This window comes from Coenobita brevimanus, chromosome 100 (assembly GCF_032717465.1).
Source record: "Coenobita brevimanus isolate Jiangsu-jjx chromosome 100, ASM3271746v2, whole genome shotgun sequence".
NCBI lineage: Eukaryota > Metazoa > Arthropoda > Malacostraca > Decapoda > Coenobitidae > Coenobita > Coenobita brevimanus.
In genome coordinates this window covers 4703778-4724981 of record NC_137053.1, presented here as the reverse complement: position 1 = coordinate 4724981, position 21204 = coordinate 4703778, and the positions used below count along the sequence as shown (strand labels likewise).

At 44.1% G+C, this 21204-nt stretch overlaps 1 protein-coding gene across 1 annotated transcript in view; it reads left to right on the top strand.

The window, feature by feature from the left end:
* LOC145414545 (uncharacterized) overlaps nucleotides 1-21204 on the top strand; it is a 266969-nt gene that overhangs the window by 220606 nt on the left and 25159 nt on the right. Inside the window, exons 27-29 of the mRNA XM_080284065.1 lie at nucleotides 4882-4963; nucleotides 5974-6272; nucleotides 12103-12367. Coding sequence (XP_080140191.1) covers nucleotides 4882-4963; nucleotides 5974-6272; nucleotides 12103-12367 — 646 coding nt within the window. The remainder of the gene's footprint in view (nucleotides 1-4881; nucleotides 4964-5973; nucleotides 6273-12102; nucleotides 12368-21204) is intronic.

Below are 21204 nucleotides of genomic sequence, written 5' to 3'. Positions count from 1 at the left end.
CCAACCCAGACACACCTGTTGCCTTCCCAGCCTGCATCCTGCACGTTGCCTTGCTCACAGTAAGCAGCATCAGTCAAAGGCCAAGGGCCAAATACTGGGTCTGGTGACTCCAATCCTTCCCTGTTCCAGTCAAACTCCTCATTCAGTAATCTTATATAATGCTCTCTCCAGGCATCTTTCATATCCTCACTGTTCACCACTACTTTTCATTCATAATTCATCACTCACTGCTCACATATGATATCTTTGTTTTTCCTCTTCATCTGATTTGCCAGCTTAAATATCATATTCTTCCTTTCTGCACTATTTAGGTTGTCCAGTAAAAGTCTCTGACAGTCAGGGTAAGCTCCATGTACAGTAAAAGTCCTATAATCCGAACGGCAGGCAGGGGACCAAGGGTCTTCCGGGCTTTTTTTTTTTTTTTTTTTTTTTTTTTTTTTTTAAAGGAGGGACCTCTGAAAACATAAGAAATATGTACATGATCTTTAAACAAACACTGAAAATGATATGGGTTATTGTTCAACCTACCGGAAATGCATAGAACTGTAGATGAATAGTTGCAGTTAGGTACATCCAAGACCAAGAGCAGGTCCAAGCCAGATAAATCCTCAGATAAAGCCCAGAAAAGTATGAAAAATTTTGCCTTAAAAAATTCGGAGTACTGTATTGGGATATTCAGATTATTGGTGGTTGGGTTGGAGGACTTATACTGTATATACCTCTTTTCTAGCCCAGTGCTTGGCAGCCAATTATTCCTCGTTTTTACCATTCATTTTCCATTCCAAGAAAATGCCTTCTTTTCTCCTTAACTGCAACTTCTACACTGTCATTCCATTTAGGGGGAGGCGGTGGCTCAATCGGTAGAGAGTTGGCCTGCAGTCCTGATGGACCCGGGTTCAAATCCCGCTGAGGCAGGGAACGGTTTAAGGATTTGAATTTCACAAAAATCAGACTTTACTGATCTACCAGAAGCCCCGCCGACATGTCATAAAAATACCCCCGCTAATACCAATACACCAGTCCTGTATGAGACAGCCCTAGCATGTATTCAATATGGACAGTGGGTGTTAGCACCGAAGTGGTGACATGTAGAGGTGTCCGGTACGTAGGAGGACTACTGGGCCTTGAAAGCAGGCTGCAAAGCCTATGCCCGGAGTCAGTCACATAAAAAAAAAAAAAAAAACACCATGCTACTTTATGTCATGGGGGGGGAGGGGGCCTTGTCCTTCTACACACTCAATCAACTATAGAAGGCATCCCATACTGCTTGGTTTTTCAAGTTCCATACTTTCCTCCTAGATGCATAGGTCCTCTTTATCATCACGCACTCTTTAACCCATACTCACCGGGGAACAAATATTCCCATGCAGAATTTGTAGATCAGTAATGCTAGGTGTCTGATATAATTGCAAGTGTTTTCGCTCCATAGTTTGGAGTGGCCACCACTTGATCTCGTCACCAAAGGGTCGGCGGGACAGACTCATGCCACCCAAGGCAAATATACCTCGGTCGTCTCTGTGACTGCCGTGGGTAGGACGATGTATTCTTAAACCTCTTGTCCAGTTCCATTCCCTCTTCATGTGGGCCCCTTGCCTCATTCACTCCTGCCAAGCTGCTTTCCAGGGATACTAGGACAGGGCTCAGTGATAGTGCCATAGGGCATACTTGGATGCAACTGTGTCTAGTTTAGTAGTGGAGAAGTTATCATGTTAGAGTGAAGCCAAAGTCGGGGCCGTGCTCACACGCAGAAAAACATCCTGTCTTTCGTGCCAAAAATTACTTACCTTCTTCACATCCTTACTCATCGTTGCGACCACCTGCAGACCTGGGGATGCATTATTCACAAGAGGAAGAGTTGTTGAGTAATATGGCCTTTAATTTGTTTCCCTAACTGCTATACTTTCTGAGATACCATGGTTTGAAAAGCAGTTTCGGGAATGTTGGCCACACTGTGAGGACGACTGTTGTATAAATAGCCTGGCATCTAGGGGTTAAGCACTGTGTCGCATATCAGTAATTTGTGTTACAGCGCACATTCTTTGCTCCATATTAGCTTTAACATCCCTCACCAGTCTCCTCTCAGCTCTCCTGATCATAAAATAGGCTATCTGGCTACTTTTTCCCCAGACTTATGTAATCAGCTTTCTCTCTCTCTCTCTCTCTCTCTCTCTCATTTTATGCCATGTCCCCCCTTTTTTCGGAAAGGGTTGAGGCGATGCCCCCGGGTAGAGGACTTAGGTTTGAAGCGTGGAGTACTTCTACGACCGGATTCCCTTCCTGATGTCTACCAGTGACCCATGGGTGGACTCACACCTCCAACCCTTTGGCCAGAGTGGAGCGCTCTAACCCAATGAGCCACGGCTGCTATTCTCCCTATTCCTAAAATGTGTGTTGCACACAATCACATTCATTGCCACCCTAAACTCAAGTATCCTTTCCCCTTCCACATTCCTCCTACCATTTGCGCATCCCCCATGTACCCCCTCATATCCTTGAACTGCTTTGCCCACATGACCATTTAAGCACCCTCCTTTTTATAGTCTTATCATTGCCCATACCACCTACCATACATAAAAAGTCATCCCAGAATCTGTCTTTCTCTGCATCATCCAAGCCAGGCTGTGGAGGATATGCTGATATAATGGAAATTGTCAACCCACCAAATATAATTTTCACTTATAATCCTTTCGTTCACTCTCATTACATTCAGGACATCTTCCACTCATTTTTCCTTAACCAGCACATCCACACCACCTTATTTCCATTTCATATCCAAAAATATTTACTGGCAAGAAGCAATAGAAAGTGACCATAGTTGATGGAATAATAGCTTTTTGTGATCAGTGGAAAAGTGAGGGGTTGTGGATGTGACATATGCTACTTCTCTAGACATCTCAAGGCCCACCAAAGGACGTAATCACTGGGGCTTCATGGTCAGAGATTCTTGTTTGCATATGTAGCACTGCTCAGGGACTGTGCCCTTTCAAACAGCAAGGGAGATATGGGTGCTGCTGTGGTGCAGTATGTTAGCATGTCATCCCAGCCAGGCAAAATTGCAGATTTGAGTCTTGTTGGTGGTGGCTTAGAATTTTTTCTTAGTCTGAAAATCCTTACCCTTAACCTCTTCTGGGCTGATTTTTGTAAGGTAGTTTATGTCCCCTGAATCATTGCTGTATCTGTGTGTCTATCTATGTATTGCCAGACGCCGTAATCCCATACGGGATGGCCACAAACAAATCGCCTCCACATTGCCCTGTCCCCGCCGTTTCACTGCCCTGCTCCCAGCTCACACCTCCCTCCCTCATATACCTCTCCACTCCATCCCTCCATCTCATCCTTGGCCTCCCCCTCCCTCTCTCCCCCTCCACCTCACTCACATACACTCTCCTCATCAGTCTCTCACTCTTCATCCTCTCCACATGGCCAAACCACCTCAGTGTGTTTCTACTAATGCATTCTGTCACATCCACATCCACGCCACAACACTCCTTCACATTCTCATTTGTCAGTCTGTCTCTCCATGTGACACCACAGGCTTCTCTCAAAGAACTCATTTCCACTGCTCTCACTCTTGACTCGTGTCTCTCCAACAAGGTCCAAGCTTCACTTCCATACATTAGAGTTGGTATCACAATACTGTCATGTAATAACTTTTTCACTTCCATGCTCACTTCCCTGTTTCTTATCACTGCCTTCAAGGAACCAGCAACCTTTCTTCCCTGTTGTATCCTTTCAAGCACTTCACCCTCCAAACTTCCATCCTTACTCATCACACTGCCCAGGTACTTAAACATACTTACATTGCTCTATAAACAATGTAAATTGTACCTCATGTGAGGTACGCAGCTTGGCCTGTGCAGACTTTCTTTATCTTTATGTGAGGCGTCTGCAGCTTGGTAAAGGTTATGTTGCAACTCAGCCATAAATATATACAGTTGAGTCAGAATTCAAGGTAAGACTTGCATTGTGTAAGAAATGGAATCTAAAGGTGAATGTAGGGAAGAGTAAAGTTATGGTCTTCAAGAGAAGTGAAGTCAGTGAATGTACAGTGAGGTTGGATGAGAATGAAATGGAAAATGTGAGTGCATTTAAGTACTTGGGTAGTGTGATGAGTAAGGATGAAAGTTTAAAAGGCAAAGTGCTTGGAAGGGTACAAGGAAGAAAGGTTGCTGGTTCCTTGAAAGCAGTGATAAGAAACAGGGAAGTGAGCTTGGAAGTGAAATAGTTATTACATGACAATATTGTGAAGCTTGGACCTTGCTGGAGGGTCACAAGTCAAGAGTGAGAGCAGTGGAAATGAGTTATTTGAGAGGAGCATTTGGAGTCGAATGGAGAGACAGACTGACAAATGAGGAAGTGAAGGAGCATTGTGGTCTGGATGTGGATGTGATAGGAAGCACTAGGAGAAACACATTGAGGTGGTTTGGCCATGTGGAGAGAATAGAGAGCGAGAGACTGACGAGGAGAGTGTATGTGAGTGAGGTGGAGGGGGGGAGAGGGAGGGGGAGGCCAAGGATGTGATGAAGGGATGGAGTAGAGAGGTATATGAGAGAGTGGGGTGTGAGCTGGGAGCAGGGCAGTGAAATGGCGGGGGACAGGGTGACATAGAGGCGATTTGTTTGTGGCCACCCTTTATGGGATTATGGCATCTGGTAATAGATAGATAGATTTGCGTTGTTGTAAAGCTTATTACACACCTTAGATTTCTGTTTTCCCAACAGCTTTTAGCAGCTGGTGGAAAGTAATTAGCAGGTTTTGACACTTGGTGTAATGCCCAGTCTGTAAGAGGTATTAGATGTACCATGGTCAAACGTGGTTTAAGTGGCAGCATGACATCAGGTGATTTCATTTAAATTGATTTTTCCCCTCCCTGCCCTCCAGGATGAGTCAGCGAAGTCCGTGAAGCCTGGTCGAGTATCTGAACCCATAACACCCTTCCAACAGACCTCCAAAGCAACCAAAGGTAATACCAATAAATTTATAGATGTTGACAAGCATTTCGTGGTAGGTGGGGGTGCTTACCAGTCACTTATTCAATGTAGTGCTACCCTTGAATGACTGCCCTTTCCTTTCTTCCTTCCTTCCTCCTTTGTCTTTCTTTCCTTCTTTCCTTCCTCTTCCTTCTGTCTACAGGTGACTGCACACTGAGTGACGAGCCAAGTGGTTTCCTGTACGCCAAGAAACCATTTACTATGCTGGGTGGTAATCATATAAGCAAACTGTGATGCCTGGTGGTTTAGTGGGTAATTAAAGCACTCCATCTGGATTAAGCCAGTATTAGGTTATATCCAAAAGGTGGTTGGGGTTTATCCATCCATCCATCATCCAATACTAAGTTGTCCCATGAGGAGCGTAGAAGCCCGGGGCTAGGCAATTTGGTCCTGACATTTAAGATGAGAGTGATTGCTCACATAATGTCACTCAGGGGTGAGTGAGGCTGGTCACTCTGATCTTGAATGTCAGGGCCAACTTGGCTAGCCCCGGGCTCCTACACTCCTCATGGGGCAACACAGGATTAGATGGTGTATGTATGTATGTACAAGCATTTCATCATATTTGTCTGTCTCTGACCAGCAGTAAGTAGGGACTGAGTTATAGGGATGAAAGATTCTGGTTGTGTAACGTAATTTCATGTTTTTTAGATGCTGAAAAGAGTTTGCCAGCATACTCCTTTGAACCTGGTGGTTTATTGTTCTTTTAATCTTGCTCCTATAAGAGGGTTTTGATTAACTGGAGACTTACCCGGTATATAGATATAAGCCACATTAACTTCTTTTCTGCAAAACATGTCCCTTAAGCAGAGTAAAATTGTCTGGAGATAAGAAAGTTTAAAATGTCATTGGATTGAAGGAAAATTGTCTGGAGGTCACAAGAGTAAAGTTTATGCCATTGCAATAAAGGAGTTAAATACATTATAAGGATGATGATGATGAACATTCCCTTTCCCTTACTGTGTCCATTAAATTATTGCAGTCCTCCTCTCCAAGTCAACTGGCGATATCCACAGACATAAGAAGCGCCGGTGTCGGAGTGCATGGTCCAGAGGGATCATACCTGGACAAGCTAAGAAGAAACGGTTACTTGAGAAGAAGGAGAGTGAAGGCGCCAAAACAGAGGAAGAAGATGGAGATGATGATAGAGTGGATGAAAAGAGGGTAGAGGATGGGGAGAAGAGTGAAGATGATGTCAGCGTACACTCCACTTGCAACCTAGATGAAATTGAACAGAGCAGACCAGCTGGGGCAGATGCATCCAAACAGCTCAAGGATGAGGTAGTCAAACATAAAACTTTTTCTAGGTGGCATAGGAGACACATGGCAACTTTTCATGTCATTTACTCTTTACATTACACCTCTTTATCATCATGGATGCTCTCAGAGGCAAACTATGACAGTAGCTACTAATAAAACAGGAAAGAGAATATCAAGGTGTAACAGGCATAATAAATCACATAGAAAAAGGTGCTTCAAAGTCCACAGTGTCACCTGTGTCATTGCACAGTAAATCGTTATTGTATGATTTTTTGCTTGTCGTAAAAGGCGACTAAAAGGGTTGGCGGAGGGTTAGTGCCCCTCCCCGGAAAACAACTAACTAAAAAAACAAACAATAAACCTCGGACAAGGACTGACCAAACGTTGACGACCAAGGACCGGACAAAGGACATTGCAGTTGGAACGTGGAATGTAAGGGGAGCAAATGATGAGGTGAAAGAGAGAGAGATTGTCCAGGTGCTTGAGGATGCGAAAGTGGATGTATGTGGAATAACTGAAACAAAATGGAGAGGAGAAAGTGTGAGAGAATGGAAGTATGGATGGGGTATATGTGCAGGAGTAGGTGAGAATGAGAGGGCAAAGGAAGGAGTATGTATAGTTGTGAGTAAAAGATGGAAGAAGAGCATAAGACAGTATGGATCAGTTGGATCAAGGATTGTGTGGGTAAAGTTGAAAGTTGGAATACAAATGTGGGCGATTGTGTGTGTGTATGCGCCAACGCAAGATCGTGCTAGAAGAGTGAGAGAAGAGTTCTGGACAAATGTAGAAGTGTGCATGGAAAAGTTTGGAAGGAATGATAGAGTGTTTTTGATTGGTGATATGAATGGTAAAGTTGGGAATGTGAAGGTGGATGGAATAGTTGGTGAGTGGGGTGTGCCTGCTGAGATAGATGAGAATGGGAGTGCGTTAGTGGACATTTGTGCTGGGAGGGGGTTGGTGATAGCCAATACCCTCTTCAGGCATAAAATGATCCACAGGTATACATGGCGAGTGATGAGAAGGGTGGGTGGTGAATTGAGTGAAAGGAAGGCAATGATTGATTATGTGTGTGTGGATGAAAGGATGCGAAGATGTATATTGGATGCAAGAGTTTATAGAGGTTGGGGGAGTGGACTTTCTGACCACTACTTGGTGGTGGCCAGAGTTAAAGCTCAAGTAAGATGGAGGAATAGAAGAAGGGAAAGACGAGAGGAAGGAGTAGTTGCAAGGAGAGTGGAAATGTTACAAGAGGATGAGAAAAAGGCAGAGTATAAGAGAGAAGTGGAGGAACGATTGGGCAAATATGAGTTGGAGCAGATGGGGGACGTGGAAGGTGTCTGTAGAATATTTACAGAAGAAATATGTGCAGCATGTGATGTGGTGTGTGGAAGGAAGAGAAGACGGAGGGGGGTGCAAGGAACAGCGTGGTGGACTGAGGAGGTGAAACGGGCTGTGGCACAAAAGAAGAAAGCATACAATGAATGGATGAGAAATAGGGGCGTGGAAGAAGTTGAGAGGCGGAAGAGAGAGTTATATGTAGAAAGAAAGAGAGAGGTGAAAAGATTAGTAAGAGAGAGTAAGAAGAGAGTGGATGATGAATTTGGAAGGAATTTGAGTGTAAAGTGGAGGGACTGTAAGAAAATGTTCTGGAAAGAGGTGAAAAGAGTAAGACAGGGTGGAAGTGAAGTTAGCAGGGGAGTGAAAGATAAAAATGGTAGATTACTAGTGGAGAAGGGAGAAAAAGTGAGCAGATGGAGAGAACACTTTAAGGAATTGTTGAACGTGGAGGATGGAAGTAATGCGAGTATAAGTGGCTGGGGAATGGCTGGAAGAAGGAGGGAGGTGAGAAGACAGGAAGAAATCAGTAGGACAGAAGTTGTGGAAGCAATGAAGAAAGTTAAATCAGGGAAAACCCCAGGAATTGATGGAGTGTGTGGTGAAATGCTGAAGCATGGGGGAGAGATAGTAGTAGAATGGATGTGGAAGATGTGCGGATTGGCCTGGGAGGAAGGTAGAGTCCCGGAGGATTGGAAGTCAGGTATAATTATTCCCTTGTACAAAGGAAAAGGGGAAAAAGAAGTGTGTGGTAATCATAGGGGCATTTGTCTTCTTAGTATAATAGGAAAAGTATATGGTAGGATACTTATCGACAGAGTTAGAGAAAGAACAGAGAAATTAGTTGGAGAAGAACAGGGAGGCTTTAGGAAGGGAAGAGGTTGTGTAGATCAGATATTCATTCTCAGATCTTTAGTGGAAAAGTTTCTAGAGAAGGGAAAGAAGTTGTATGCAGCTTTCATGGATTTGGAGAGAGCATATGACAGGGTGGATAGACTAGGATTGTGGAAAGTGTTAAGAATATATGGAATAGATGGGAAGTTGTTGAATGCTGTGAAGAGTATGTACGATGGTGCGAAGGCTGCAGCGCGTGTGGATGGTGAACTAAGTGAATTTTTCTCTTTGAAAGTTGGGTTGAAACAGGGATGTGTCATGTCTCCATGGTTGTTCAATCTGTACATGGATGGGGTAATAAAAGAGGTACAAGGTAGGGTAGTGGATGTTGGAGTGGCCCTGGTGAGAGAGGATAGTGTTTGGAAACTCCCTGTACTGTTGTTTGCAGATGATACCGTGTTGTTGAGTGAAGACGAAGGAGAGCTGCAAGGCTTGGTGGATGAGTTTGAGAGAGTGTGTAAGAAACGGAATCTAAAGGTGAATGTAGGGAAGAGTAAAGTGATGGTCTTTGAGAGGGGTGAAGTCAGTGAATGTACAGCGAGGTTGGATGGTGAGGAATTGGAAAATGTGAGTACGTTTAAGTACTTGAGTAGTGTGATGAGTAAGGATGGAGGTTTGGAGGGTGAAGTGCTTGAAAGGGTACAGCAGGGAAGAAAGGTTGCTGGTTCTTTGAAAGCAGTGATAAGAAACAGGGAAGTGAGCATGGAAGTGAAAAAGTTACTACATGACAGTATTGTGATACCAACTCTAACGTACGGAAGTGAAGCTTGGACGTTGTTGGAAGGACACAAGTCAAGAGTGAGAGCCGTGGAAATGAGTTATTTAAGAGGAGCCTGTGGAGTCACATGGAGAGACAGGCTGACGAATGAGGATATAAAGGAGCGTTGTGGTGTTGATGTGGATGTGATAGGAAGCGTTATGAGGAACACACTGAGGTGGTTTGGCCATGTGGAGAGGATGGAGGGTGAAAGACTGACGAAGAGAGTGTATGTGAGTGAGGTGGAGGGGGAAAGAGGGAGGGGGAGGCCAAGGATGAGATGGAGAGATGGGGTGGAGAGGTATATGAGAGAGGGGGGTGTGAGTTGGGAGCAGGGGAGTGAAATGGCGGGGGACAGGGCGACTTGGAGGCGATTTGTTTGTGGCCACCCCAAACGGGATTGAGGCGTCTGGCAATAGATAGATAGATAGAATTTAATGACAAATCAGGTTTATTTTCCGTTGCTCTGTGTTATGCCAGCTTTCCTCAGTTTTTATAGTAGCATTTGTTGCTATTGAAAAAAATTGATGTTGTGGAACACTTCTTCAGCATCAGCCTGTACCACGCTAGTGACATAGATCTGCGTCCGCTTCAAAAACGCCGGTGACATAGATGTACGTCCTGCAGCTTTGAGAAGTCATTGCAAGCAACCAAAGTAAATTGGAATGTAATAACATATCTTGCTAACTTCGGACATTTCTCTGCTACACTTACAATACTGATTTAGAGCTTGGGAGGCGAGTGAGTCTTCAAAGGCTTACAGCTGCTCAGTTTTCTCAGTAACCTTGAAGATTTCAGAGTTCGAGTGGCACCAACCTGACTCAATTCAACCCACGTTCCGATTGTGGTGATTACTTTTATTAGTGCCAGGGATTTCATACTGATGTATTAGGCCCATTTACCCACAAAATTATCCAAAATCGGTTCACATGCTCGTAGACCCTCAGCTCTCTCAGTAACCTGGAAGATTCACAGGTACTGTAGAGTGGCACCAACCTGACTCAATTCAACCAACTTTCTGGCTTTAGTGATTACTTTTATTAGTGCCAGGGATCTTATATTGATGTATTAAGCCCATTTAACACACACACACACACACACACACAAAAAAACCGGCATAGAGGAGTATAGGCAGGTCCCGATTTTACGAGCTAATTGGGAGCAAGGATTTTGCTCGTTACCCAAATTCTCATTAAACGAAGTGAAGAACTTATGGGAAAAATAGGGTTAGGGAGCAAGGCCTCCTAGCAATCTCCCCCCCGACCACCAAAACTGACTTTCTGATCATTTTTAGAAGCTGGAATAAGGGGTTAATTCAAGAGAGTACACCTGAAATATAAAAACAGCATTACTATAAGCAGAATAAGATAAATTATGGGTAAAATAGGGATGGGGTGAACAACCAGCCAAGTAACTCCACCGATCAGCAACACCTGTGACAGACAATTTTAAGCAGGAATAAAGGATTAATACACATGAAATACAAAAAACAGCATTAGAAAATGGACTGCTGTGGCACAACCCTTGTCTTGATTCCCATAAGTTGGGATTTTGGGGGATTTTACCTGCTCGTTAAACAGGCGATGATGCAAATTTCAAGCCCTCGTATTAGCGAATTCTCGTTAAGTGATTGCTCATTAACCGGGACTTACCTGTATCAGTTTTCTTTTTCCCCCAGCTCGGTACAGGTTAAAGGCCCCCCCCCCCCCCCAGTATTCTCCATCCACTCACCCGATGTAGTGCTGCCTTGGATGTCTGCCTTTTCCTCTCTTCCTCTTCTGTCTTTCTTTCCTCTCCTTTCTGCCTATGGGTGACTTTACAGTCTCTCTTCTGTCTTTCTTTCCTTTCTTCTTTCCCCTTCCATCTGCCTATGGATGAGTCTACACTTAGTGAAAAGCCAAATGGCTTCCTGTACACCAGGAAACCATTTACTATGCTGGGTGGTAACCATATAACCAAATCATGGCACCTGGTGGTTTAGTGGGTAATTAAGGTGCTCCAGTCAGATTGAGCCTGTGTAGGTTTATATCCAAGGGGTGGTTGGAGTTTATTGCTCACTTAATGCCACTCAGGGAGGAGTGAGGCTGGTCACTGTCATCTTAAATGCCAAGAACAACTTGCCAAGCCCTGGGCTCCTGTGCTTCTCGTGGGGCAACATAAGATTGGATGATGGATGGATAACTCTATGGTAGACATATTTCAGTTGCCATATGTTATCATCCATGCCAGAGGGACACTCCTTACCATTACGTTTTCATCCATCCATCCATCATCCAATCCTACATTGTCCCATGAGGAGCGTAGGAGCCCAGGGCTACGCAGTTGGTCCTGACATTTAAGATGAGAGTGACCAGCCTCACTCATCCCTGAGTGGCATTACATGAGCAATCAACCCCAACACCCCTTGGATATAAACCTTCACCGGCTCAGTGCGACTGGAGCACAATGATTACCCACTAAACTGCCAGGCGTCAAAATTTGGTTATATGGTCACTACCCAGCATGTTTCTTGGTGTATAGGAAACCATTTGGCTTGTTACGCAGTGTAGAGTCACCCACAGGCAGAAGGAATAGGAAAGAATGAAGGAAAGAAAGACTGAAGAGGGAGTGTAAAGTCACCCGTAGGCAGAAGGACAAGGAAAGAATGAAGGAAAGGAAGACAGAAGAGGATGGAAGGAAAGAAGGATGGAGGAGAGGAAAGGGCAGACACCCGACAGCAGCACTACATCAAGTGAGTGGATGGTGGTAAATGGGATATGAAATTGAATGAGTACCAAGATAATACACTTCGTCATAAATGTACTAAGTACCGTATTATACAACTAATATCTGGTTGAAATAAGATTGTTTTAATGTTATTTGCAGATCCCTGTTGAGTCTGAGATGTCCTTGTTCAATGGGCACCTGAGTACTGAAGATTCTCATGACAGCATGAAGGTCACTTCAGCTGCTGAGGAACTGCTTGCAGCAAAATCATCATCTGCTGCTGCTGCTTCTGCCACCTCATCCACAGCTGCCCATGCCACTTCTTCAGTAGCATCCAGGACCTGCTCTGCACTCCCTACCACCAGCAGTGGGCTCAAGGAAAATAAGCACCATGACTCTTTAGCAGAGACAGAGGACTCAGTAGGTCAGTTGATGGGAGGTACATAACCAAACTTTTGTGGGAAGTACCCCACCCTTGTGGTGCTGAAGAGGAGCCTACATGTACTGGCACTGTGACACTGGGTGGAGCAGCTGCAGCTTCTGCCGGGGAGCCAAACTTCATCGTGTTTCCCAGCACCACAGGAGTATCCACTAATGTTTAATAATATCCAGCTCAATCTTGCATCATCCTTAAACATACCTGGGGTTTCATTCTCTTTGGATTATCTGGGAAAGATCATAATACATCTTTGTTAAAATCTGCTTCCAAGAGATTAGGTGTGCTAAGCTGACTCTGTGCCTTCTCTACCCCTGCACAGTTGTTGACTTTATACACAGGTTTTATTCGCCCTGTGTAGAATACAACTCTCGCGTGGGGAAGCTCCCCACATACAGCTCTTCTCAACAACACCAGTCAAAGGATTTTCGTCTCCTCCTCTTCCAGGCTCCCTTCCACCTCTGTCTCTTACCTGCACTGTTGCATCTTTATCTTTTTTCTATTGTTACTTCAATGGTCTCTGCTGGTCTAAACTGTCTGCTTGCATCCCTCCACCTTTATGACAGGCGCATAGCACCCATCTAGCAACAAACTCTTATCCCTTTTCTGTCCGACTTTCTAATGCAAGAGTTAACTGTTACTCCCAGTCCTTCATTTATGCAACAAGTCAGCTCTGGAACTGTCTCCCTCTGTCTGTATTTCCTACTTCCTACGATCTCCATTCTTTCAAACGCAGTGTGCCCAGTCATCTCGAAATGTGCATATCTTGAATTTGGCTCTCTATTGTATTTTGTTTTTGTTTTTTTCTTGGAAGGAATGGTATGCAGGCTCCTGGCCTTTGGTTCTTTCTTCCATGCATTAAGATGGGAGGGGAGGGGGACTTGCTGTGGGAAGGACCGTGGACCAGCCCTGATGAGGCACTGGCTACCACAAGGGAGCGCTCGTTTCCTGCACAGTGTATATACCATGTTAAACCTGAGGGATGTCCCCATAGAAGCAGATACTTGCCTGTGGTGAACAGGTCTGTTCAGCAAGACACTTGAGTTTAACCCCTAATAAGTGGGCAACGTTATGTAACGTCCGTCCATGAGGCGGTGGGCGACATTACATAACGTCCAGCCATTTTCAGTCCTAATTTATTGGTGAAATTGAGTGATAAGGCATCCTTATTACCTACTGTCCTGCCCTCTACCCTCCTAAGCGTTGAAACAAGTAAAATATAATATACATACCCGGTTTATAAATATGTATAGAGTATATGTACATAAGTTTTATAATTGTTAGTGTACAAGTAAAATAGAAAACAAATACTTGTACATAAGATTTAAAAGACAATAGTTTAAAGAATGCATAAATGATAAATATAGTGTTCAGTGGGGAAGAAAAAGAAAATGAGTGAAGAGTTCGCTAGCCTCACCTCAGCCACGCCTGGTGCTATGCTGCCTGCCCACGCTTCTCCCTCACTCCTCCCCTCCTCATCCCACAGCCAGCAGAGACGTATTACCACGTGTGTAACACCTCCTGTCATCGTTTTTCATCAGTTTTCATCGATTTATACATCTATCTCTATCTATCTATTGCCAGACGCCTCAATCTTATACATGTTTAGGTTCCTTAATACTTTATTTTTCCGAAAATATGCCACCCCACATGGTCATATAATTGAAAAGTTGCCTGCCTAGAAGGGGTTAAGCAGCAGTAACAACCTCTCCACCCATATGAATGGTTAATGCCTATTTCACTGTAATAACGAAAAGGATGGCTGAGACGCGGGAATAATGTTATGGCTACTGGTAGTTGATTTTATTCATCCAGATGAAGGATCCTGTCCATGAGGTGGAATACTTATTTCAGTTAACCCCTCATGGATAGTTGGAACATATAGGATTTTGTTTGGGCTACTGCCTGAAAATTTTATTCAATCAAGAAAGCACCTCTTGCAGTGCCTTCAGTTCAGTGACCTGGCTTTTATTTGATTTTTGAGACATCCAGATGATGTTACACAGCTAAGGGGAAGCTTCTCATAGAAACAGGATTATTAAAGTTTGTTATGGAGACACTCACCATCCACTCATTCGGTGTAGTGCTGCCCTTTCCTCTCTTCCTTCCTTCTTTCCTTCCTTCCTCTTCTGTCTTTCTTTCCTTCATTCTTTCCTCATCCATTTGTCTATGGGTGGCTCTGCATTTAGTGACAAGCCAAATGGTTTCCTGTACATCAGGAAACCATGTGCCATGCTGGGTGGTAACCATATAACCAGATTATTGTGGCTGGTGGTTTAGTGGGTAATTTAGGCACTCAGGTTGGATTGAGCTTGTGGAGGTTTATATCCAAGGGATGGTTGGGGTTTATTGCTCACATGATGTCGCTTAGGGATGAGTGAGGTTGGTCACTCTCATCTTAAATCTCAGGACCAACTTGCCTATCCCCAAGCTTCTAGGCTCCTCATGGGGTAACACAGGATTAGATGATGAATGAAGGAAAGAAAGTTTCTATCCCTTATTTTTATTAGATGTCTCGCAAGCTGCATAAAACAAACTTGTAACAAGAGTGAAATTAGACTTTAATGTAATTATACAGTATTCACCTGTAATTTGGTAAGTGGTTATAATTAATTTTGAAACACCCCAATTTCCTTGCCTACTGTTGTCATGGGGGAGAGCTTTGGAGACATTGACTGGAACTTGTTGTGTAGGGGAACTTTCACAGGGTATCTGAATGAACTCTGTGGTAGCGTGTGAAGGTTTGTTTGTTGGGTGGATGCCGTATTTGCATTTTTCCACTCTGTTCTGTTCTCTCCCCTCTCCTTAGGTCCATGTTGCTATCTCAGCTAGTTTGGCAGTGCCCTTTTCTTCTACTTTTGCATCTTCCTTCCATTTTCTCTTATTCTGTCCATTGTATCTTTGGCATTAAATTGAGTGGACTTTTCCATATTTGTCAAAATTCTCATCAGTGGCTTTTAGCTTATTTCAGCAGGAAGGATTAGGGTGTACTCATGGGTTATTGGTCTGGTCAATTGTTGGGACCATGGTGGTTCAACACCACCCCAGTGTGAGGAGGCGGAACTATTGCTGAGCTGCAGCTATGGATCTGGGGTTGCTGTTGCTTTGTGGGGGGATTCTCCACCACTGGCTGATGGTCCGACATTGTGCTGTGAGACTCTGCTCTCCCACACAGTGTTGCTATCCCCTTGTGGGTAAGGTAGGAAGTACAATGTTCAGAGTTTGGTCTCAGTTTGGGTCATTAGCTGGGCCTCTTGACTCCAGGTTCCGCATACACAATCGATTCTTTTTTAGCGATCATGATGAGCATTTTCATTTTTATGTATGATTATGGAAATTGTCTCCAGTTCCCTCTCTCCTTTTCCTGCTGTGTTGACCCTGATGACAATCCCGGCTCCTCTTCCTGATACTTCTGTGACTCTCCATGCTGTTTTCCAGCCTCTACTCACCTCTGCTGTTTTGTTCTGTTTAACTGTGTCAGCTTCTGCCTCACAGTCCCCTTATCTCTACAACTCTGTCCACCTGTTCACTTTATATATTAACTTTTGAATCTTATTTACCTCCACCTCACCCTCCATCAACCTTTCATGGCTTCTTTGTCCCATCCTCATACTTCTATACTCACTAACCTTGTCTTGACCATCTCCCTTTTCAGTCCCCTGACCTTGTCCCAGTACTGTATTTTAAAATCACCTCACAAATGGATGACCTCTCGTTCCACCTCACTGTTATGCCAAGTAGACACTGATGCTATGTTCTCTGTGCAGCCCAGTGGCTCTCATCCTCTTAAAGTGCTCAGTGCAATCCAAGTAGAAAAAGTTGTCTTTAATTGGTCATGGTAATCCAATTTCAGTCTCTCCAGATGACCATTTAAATTCATCTGCAGGTACTGTCTGCTTTCCCTTCGTTTTGTCCTACGGTAATCAAAATTCACTTACTTATGAGGATACAGTATTTTACTCATTCTGTCTGAAAAACGTCACCTAGTGGACTAGTGCAGGGTTTTGCTGATGTCCGAATATCATGACTTGAGAGTAAATGTAGAAAAGAGTAAAGTGATAGTTATTGAGAGACAAGGTGACTCCCAGTGTGATGTTACTGTGAATGGAGAGAGACTTGAATTGGTGAGATACTTCAGTTACATGAGTACAGTGATAGAAAGAGAGGAAAATGTGCAAAAGAAGTGGAAAGTAGAGTGACACAAGGAAGGAAAATAGCTGGTGCTATGAAGGCCTTGATAAGAAACAGAGGCTTGAGTGTTGCAGCTATGGAAGGCTTACATGAAGGAGTGTTAGTGCCAGCTTTAACAAATGGTTGTGAGGCTATGGTGTGGCATGAAAATGAAAAGTCAGGAGTGAGGGCAGTGGAGATGGGACTGCTGAGGAATGTATGTGGAGTACAGAGAGTGGATAGGATACAAAATGTGATTCTTGAAATATGCGGATTGAGGAGGTCTCTGGACACCAGAATTGAAGAGAGTTTACTGAGATGGTATGGTCATGTGGGGAGAATGGATAACAATAGAGTGGTGGAAAAGGTGTGTCTGAGCGAATTTGAAGGAGGGAGGAGGCTAGGTAGACCAACGAAAAGGTGGAGGGATATGGTGGATGAGTGTGTGAGGAAGAGAGGTATGGAAGTTGGTGAGGCAAAGGGACTAACAAGCAATTGAGCTGGCTGGCTGAATGTTGTGAGAAGAAGTGCACAATCAGAGATTTGGCACCCCTTTCGAATATGACAGCATCTGGATTGACTCAGTCGGATACATTTATGTGAAGCAACAAAATGTTAATGTTTTTGGCGTATCAGATATGAGCCAGGATTCTGGGAGCTTGAATGATGAGTGAATGGAAGTGTGGCCCATTGGATTGGGCAGACTTGAGTTGTCTGGACATTCCTACTTTTTACCCTGCCCTAGGGTGGGAAAGAGGTCTGGGTGATGTTGATGATGATAATGATGAGTTCTTTTTGTTCATTGTTATACCATCCCTCCCCATGGGTGCCACCATCAACCAGCTAACATTGCCAAGATTGTATTTGAGTCTTACGGTCTTCCCTCTTCTGCCATCATTAGGGACACTGTCCTTTCTGTTAAAGAATATGTTCCTCTGGTGTTTTGTCCATTGAGCCAGACTTCAGGTCACAGGCTGTCCTCCCGAACTATGCACAAGCTGGACATTCTTTGTCCATGTGTACATTCAGCCTCACAGTCTTGCCCAAACTGTGGAGGTCACCATGCAGCCTCTCACAGAAAGTGCCCTGTCTACATTTTTTAAACTGGTGTGTCATACATCCGTTGGAAAACCAGGCATGCTGTTAGGGAAGTCCTTTGACAAGCACATTTCTTTGGTCACTCATCTTATATGCACATGTCACTCGACTATGCTGATGTTACAGGTCACCTGCTTTTCCAGTTTCTTCACTTCCATAACTGATCGATTATTTTGCCGCTCTTCTCCCTCTTCGTGATTCCTCATCCTCTTTGCCCTTGCTTGTTTGTTCTGCTCCCTTGACTCTACCTCCTTCCCATTCATTATGTTACCATTCTTCTCCTCCCTCACCTCCTCCTCCTCCCATTGCAAGCAAATTTAAGCATGCCATTTTGTCTTCTCCATCTCATCTCCTGGTCTCTCCTCCTCTGCCACTACTGCTGATCCTACACAACACTCCCCCTTCTCCAAGCAACAGTGCTGTAATACACTATTGCCTGTTCCCACTTAACTTTTGTCTTCTCCTGCGGAAGCAGAATCCTTGCAAAGTATCCTCGACTACCTTCATTGTACCTCTGCCTACCCATGTTGCTGCAGAAATACATTTCCCCCCTCCCCACTCCCTCTTACCCCCATATCTCCTACCTCTCATGAACCTTCCCCTCCCATTCCTCTTACTTCTTATGAGCCCCCTCCCCCCCTCCCATTCCCCCTACCTCTCATGAACCTCCCGCTCCCATTCCTCCTACATCTCATGAGCCTTTCCATCCCATTCCTCCCGAGGCAGGGTGGCTTAGTGGTAGAGTGTTGGACTTGGGTACTGTGGAGTCGTGAGATTGAGCCACTTTCGGTAGCTGCCATGCTGGGAGGGGCAGTGCCCTCCTGTCACCTAGAAAGGCTATATGATCTAATAAGGTCTGGCTCAGGGGGAACATTTCCCTTTTCCCATTCCTCCTGTCTCTCATGAGCCTCCTCCTCCCATTCCTCCTACCTCTTCCGAGCCTCCTCCTCCCATTTCTCCTGTCTCTCATGAACCTCCTCTCCCCCCTATCCTGTTTCCCACACTTTGTGTGTCGATCCACCTGCCTCCTCCATGATCACTACGTCCTCCCTGTCTTCCCTGATCCTTTCCATTCTTGATTTACTTATGTCTCTTGGATGCTCGCTTCCTCAGTGACATGAACAGTCACTGTTCTCCTCCCAGACTTAATTATTTTCTTTGTTATGGCATCTCAGTGGAATGTTAAGGACTCTCCTTCCCATCATATGTACCTTCTTTTCCCAGTTTCCTCTCATAATCCTCCTCTTCTCCACCTTCAAGAAACCTTTCTTTGTACTTCCCTGGTTCGTATTCCTGGCTATACTTTTCTTTCTCATAATCCTCCTCTTCTCTGCCTTCAAGAAACCTTTCTCCGTACTCCCTGGTTCCCATTCCTGGCAATACTTTTCTTGTATCTCCATCATATGACACTGCACTCCTTATCCACAGTGATGTTCCCTTTGAACCTCTCTCTCTTTCTTCTCCTATCCCTCACCCATCTGTTCACGTCTTTCTCTGTCAGTGGATCGCTGTTTCTCTCATTCTGTTCCTCTTGATTTTACAAACATTGCCTCACTCCTTCATTCTGTTACTCCTGTGATTCATTTTGGAGACTTCAGTTGCTGACATTTCCTGTAGGGTGACTCTGTGATTATTATTAGAGGATGCTTATTAGAATGGTTTCTCTCTTCTCAAGATCTCTTCATCCATAACACTGGCACCCCTACTCACATTGACCACCATACTCGTTCTATCTTTTGTAAGGATCTCTCTGTTAACCTTTGATTTCTCTCTGTTTCTATTGGCCAGTATTAAAAGATAGTCTTTTTAGTGATCACATCCCCTGTCAAACTCCGTTGCCTCTTACTGTACCCTGTCCTCCACCACCGCCACGAGGCAGTTCCATGCTGATGACTAGGAGTTGCTTCCTTCCCTTACTGTGCCCTTTCATCCTCTTTTTTTCCTCTCCACAATATGTGTTGTCCCTCCTTGTCCTGGTTTAAAGTCCTGCTTCTAGTGCCATTCCCATGATATGCACTGCCAAATGTCTTCCTTGGTGGACAACTTGCTCATGGGCCCTCTATGGGAAACATGCCACCTGGAAAAGTTTTCATCATAAACAGTCCACGCCAGATCAAATTCATGGTCTCCTTTTATTTTGTCAAGCTTTCGCTAACTTCCATTGTACCATCCTTCAGGTCGAACATTCTAGTTGGAGGAATTATGTTGGATCTGTTTCTGAAAATACCCCTGTTGCAGCAGTTTGGTCCTGATTTTGTAGGATTTTAGGCAAACATATCCTACCCCAGGCTTTGTTTCTTAATATCTGTGGCTGATTCTTCCCTAGTTGTGGATGCTTTGGGTAATTACTTTAGTCTTATGAGTAGTAGGTCTCATCTCTCTTTAGAATTTCATTGCCATAAATCTGATTCTGAATCCATACCAGTCTCTTTTACTTTGTTAGTCGAGGGAGTTCTTAAAGCTCGCTTCTCTTTTTGGGAATTGTCACCTTCGCATAACCCTTTCATACCCAGGAGCCTGGTGAAGAATCCAACCGCTCACACTCTTTCGATGCAGGATTCGTCCAAGTGAAATCCAACCACTCGCACTCTTTTGACTCAGGATTCGTCCAAGTGAAATCAACTGCTCACACTTTTTTGATGTAGGTTGAGTCCATCCGTATAATTTGCTGTATTTTTTTCACAACAATTTGTTGGTTTGATCTTCCTAATGAACAAAAATATATATATATATATATATATATATAAAAAAGGAATTACCATATTGTATCAATCACTTATTTATTCGGTGCTCGTTTTCTCACAGACACATGAACGTTTCGGCATTGATTATAGAACATTGTAGAGCATTTATCTGTCAATTTTTTTTTTTTTTTTTTTTTTTTTTTTTTTTTTTTTTTTTTTTATGCAAGGAAGAAGGAACCAAAGGCCATGAGCCTGCAATAACAGTTCCCTCCAAGAGAAAAACAAAATACAAGAGAGAGCCAAATTCAAGATCCGATCATTTCGAGATGCCTGGACACATTGCGTTTGAAAGACTGGAGATCATAGGAAGCAGGAAATACAGACAGAGGGAGACAGTTCCCCTGACCTGTTGCATAAATGAAGGACTGGGAGTAACGGTTAACTCTTGCATTAGAGAGTTGGACAGAAAAGGGATGAGGGTTTGTTGCTAGACGAGTGCTACACACCTGTCGTAGAGGTGGAGGAATGCATGCAGACAGTTCAGAGGAGCATTGACCATTGAAGTAGCAATAGAAAAGAGATAAAGATGCAACAGTGCGGCGAAGAGACAGAAGTTGAAGGGAGTCAGTAAGAGGAGGAGAGTCAATGAGACAAAAAGCCTTTGACTCCACCCTATTGAGATGAGCTGTATGTTTGAAGCCTCCCCACACATGAGAGTTGTACTCCATGCAGGGGGGGATAAAACCTCTGTATTGAGTCAACAATTGTGCGGGGATAAAGAAGGAACGGAGTCGGCTTAGCACACCCAATCTCTTGGAAACAGATTTGACAAGAGATGTAATATCTTTCCAAGATAAGGCCTGAGTAAATGAA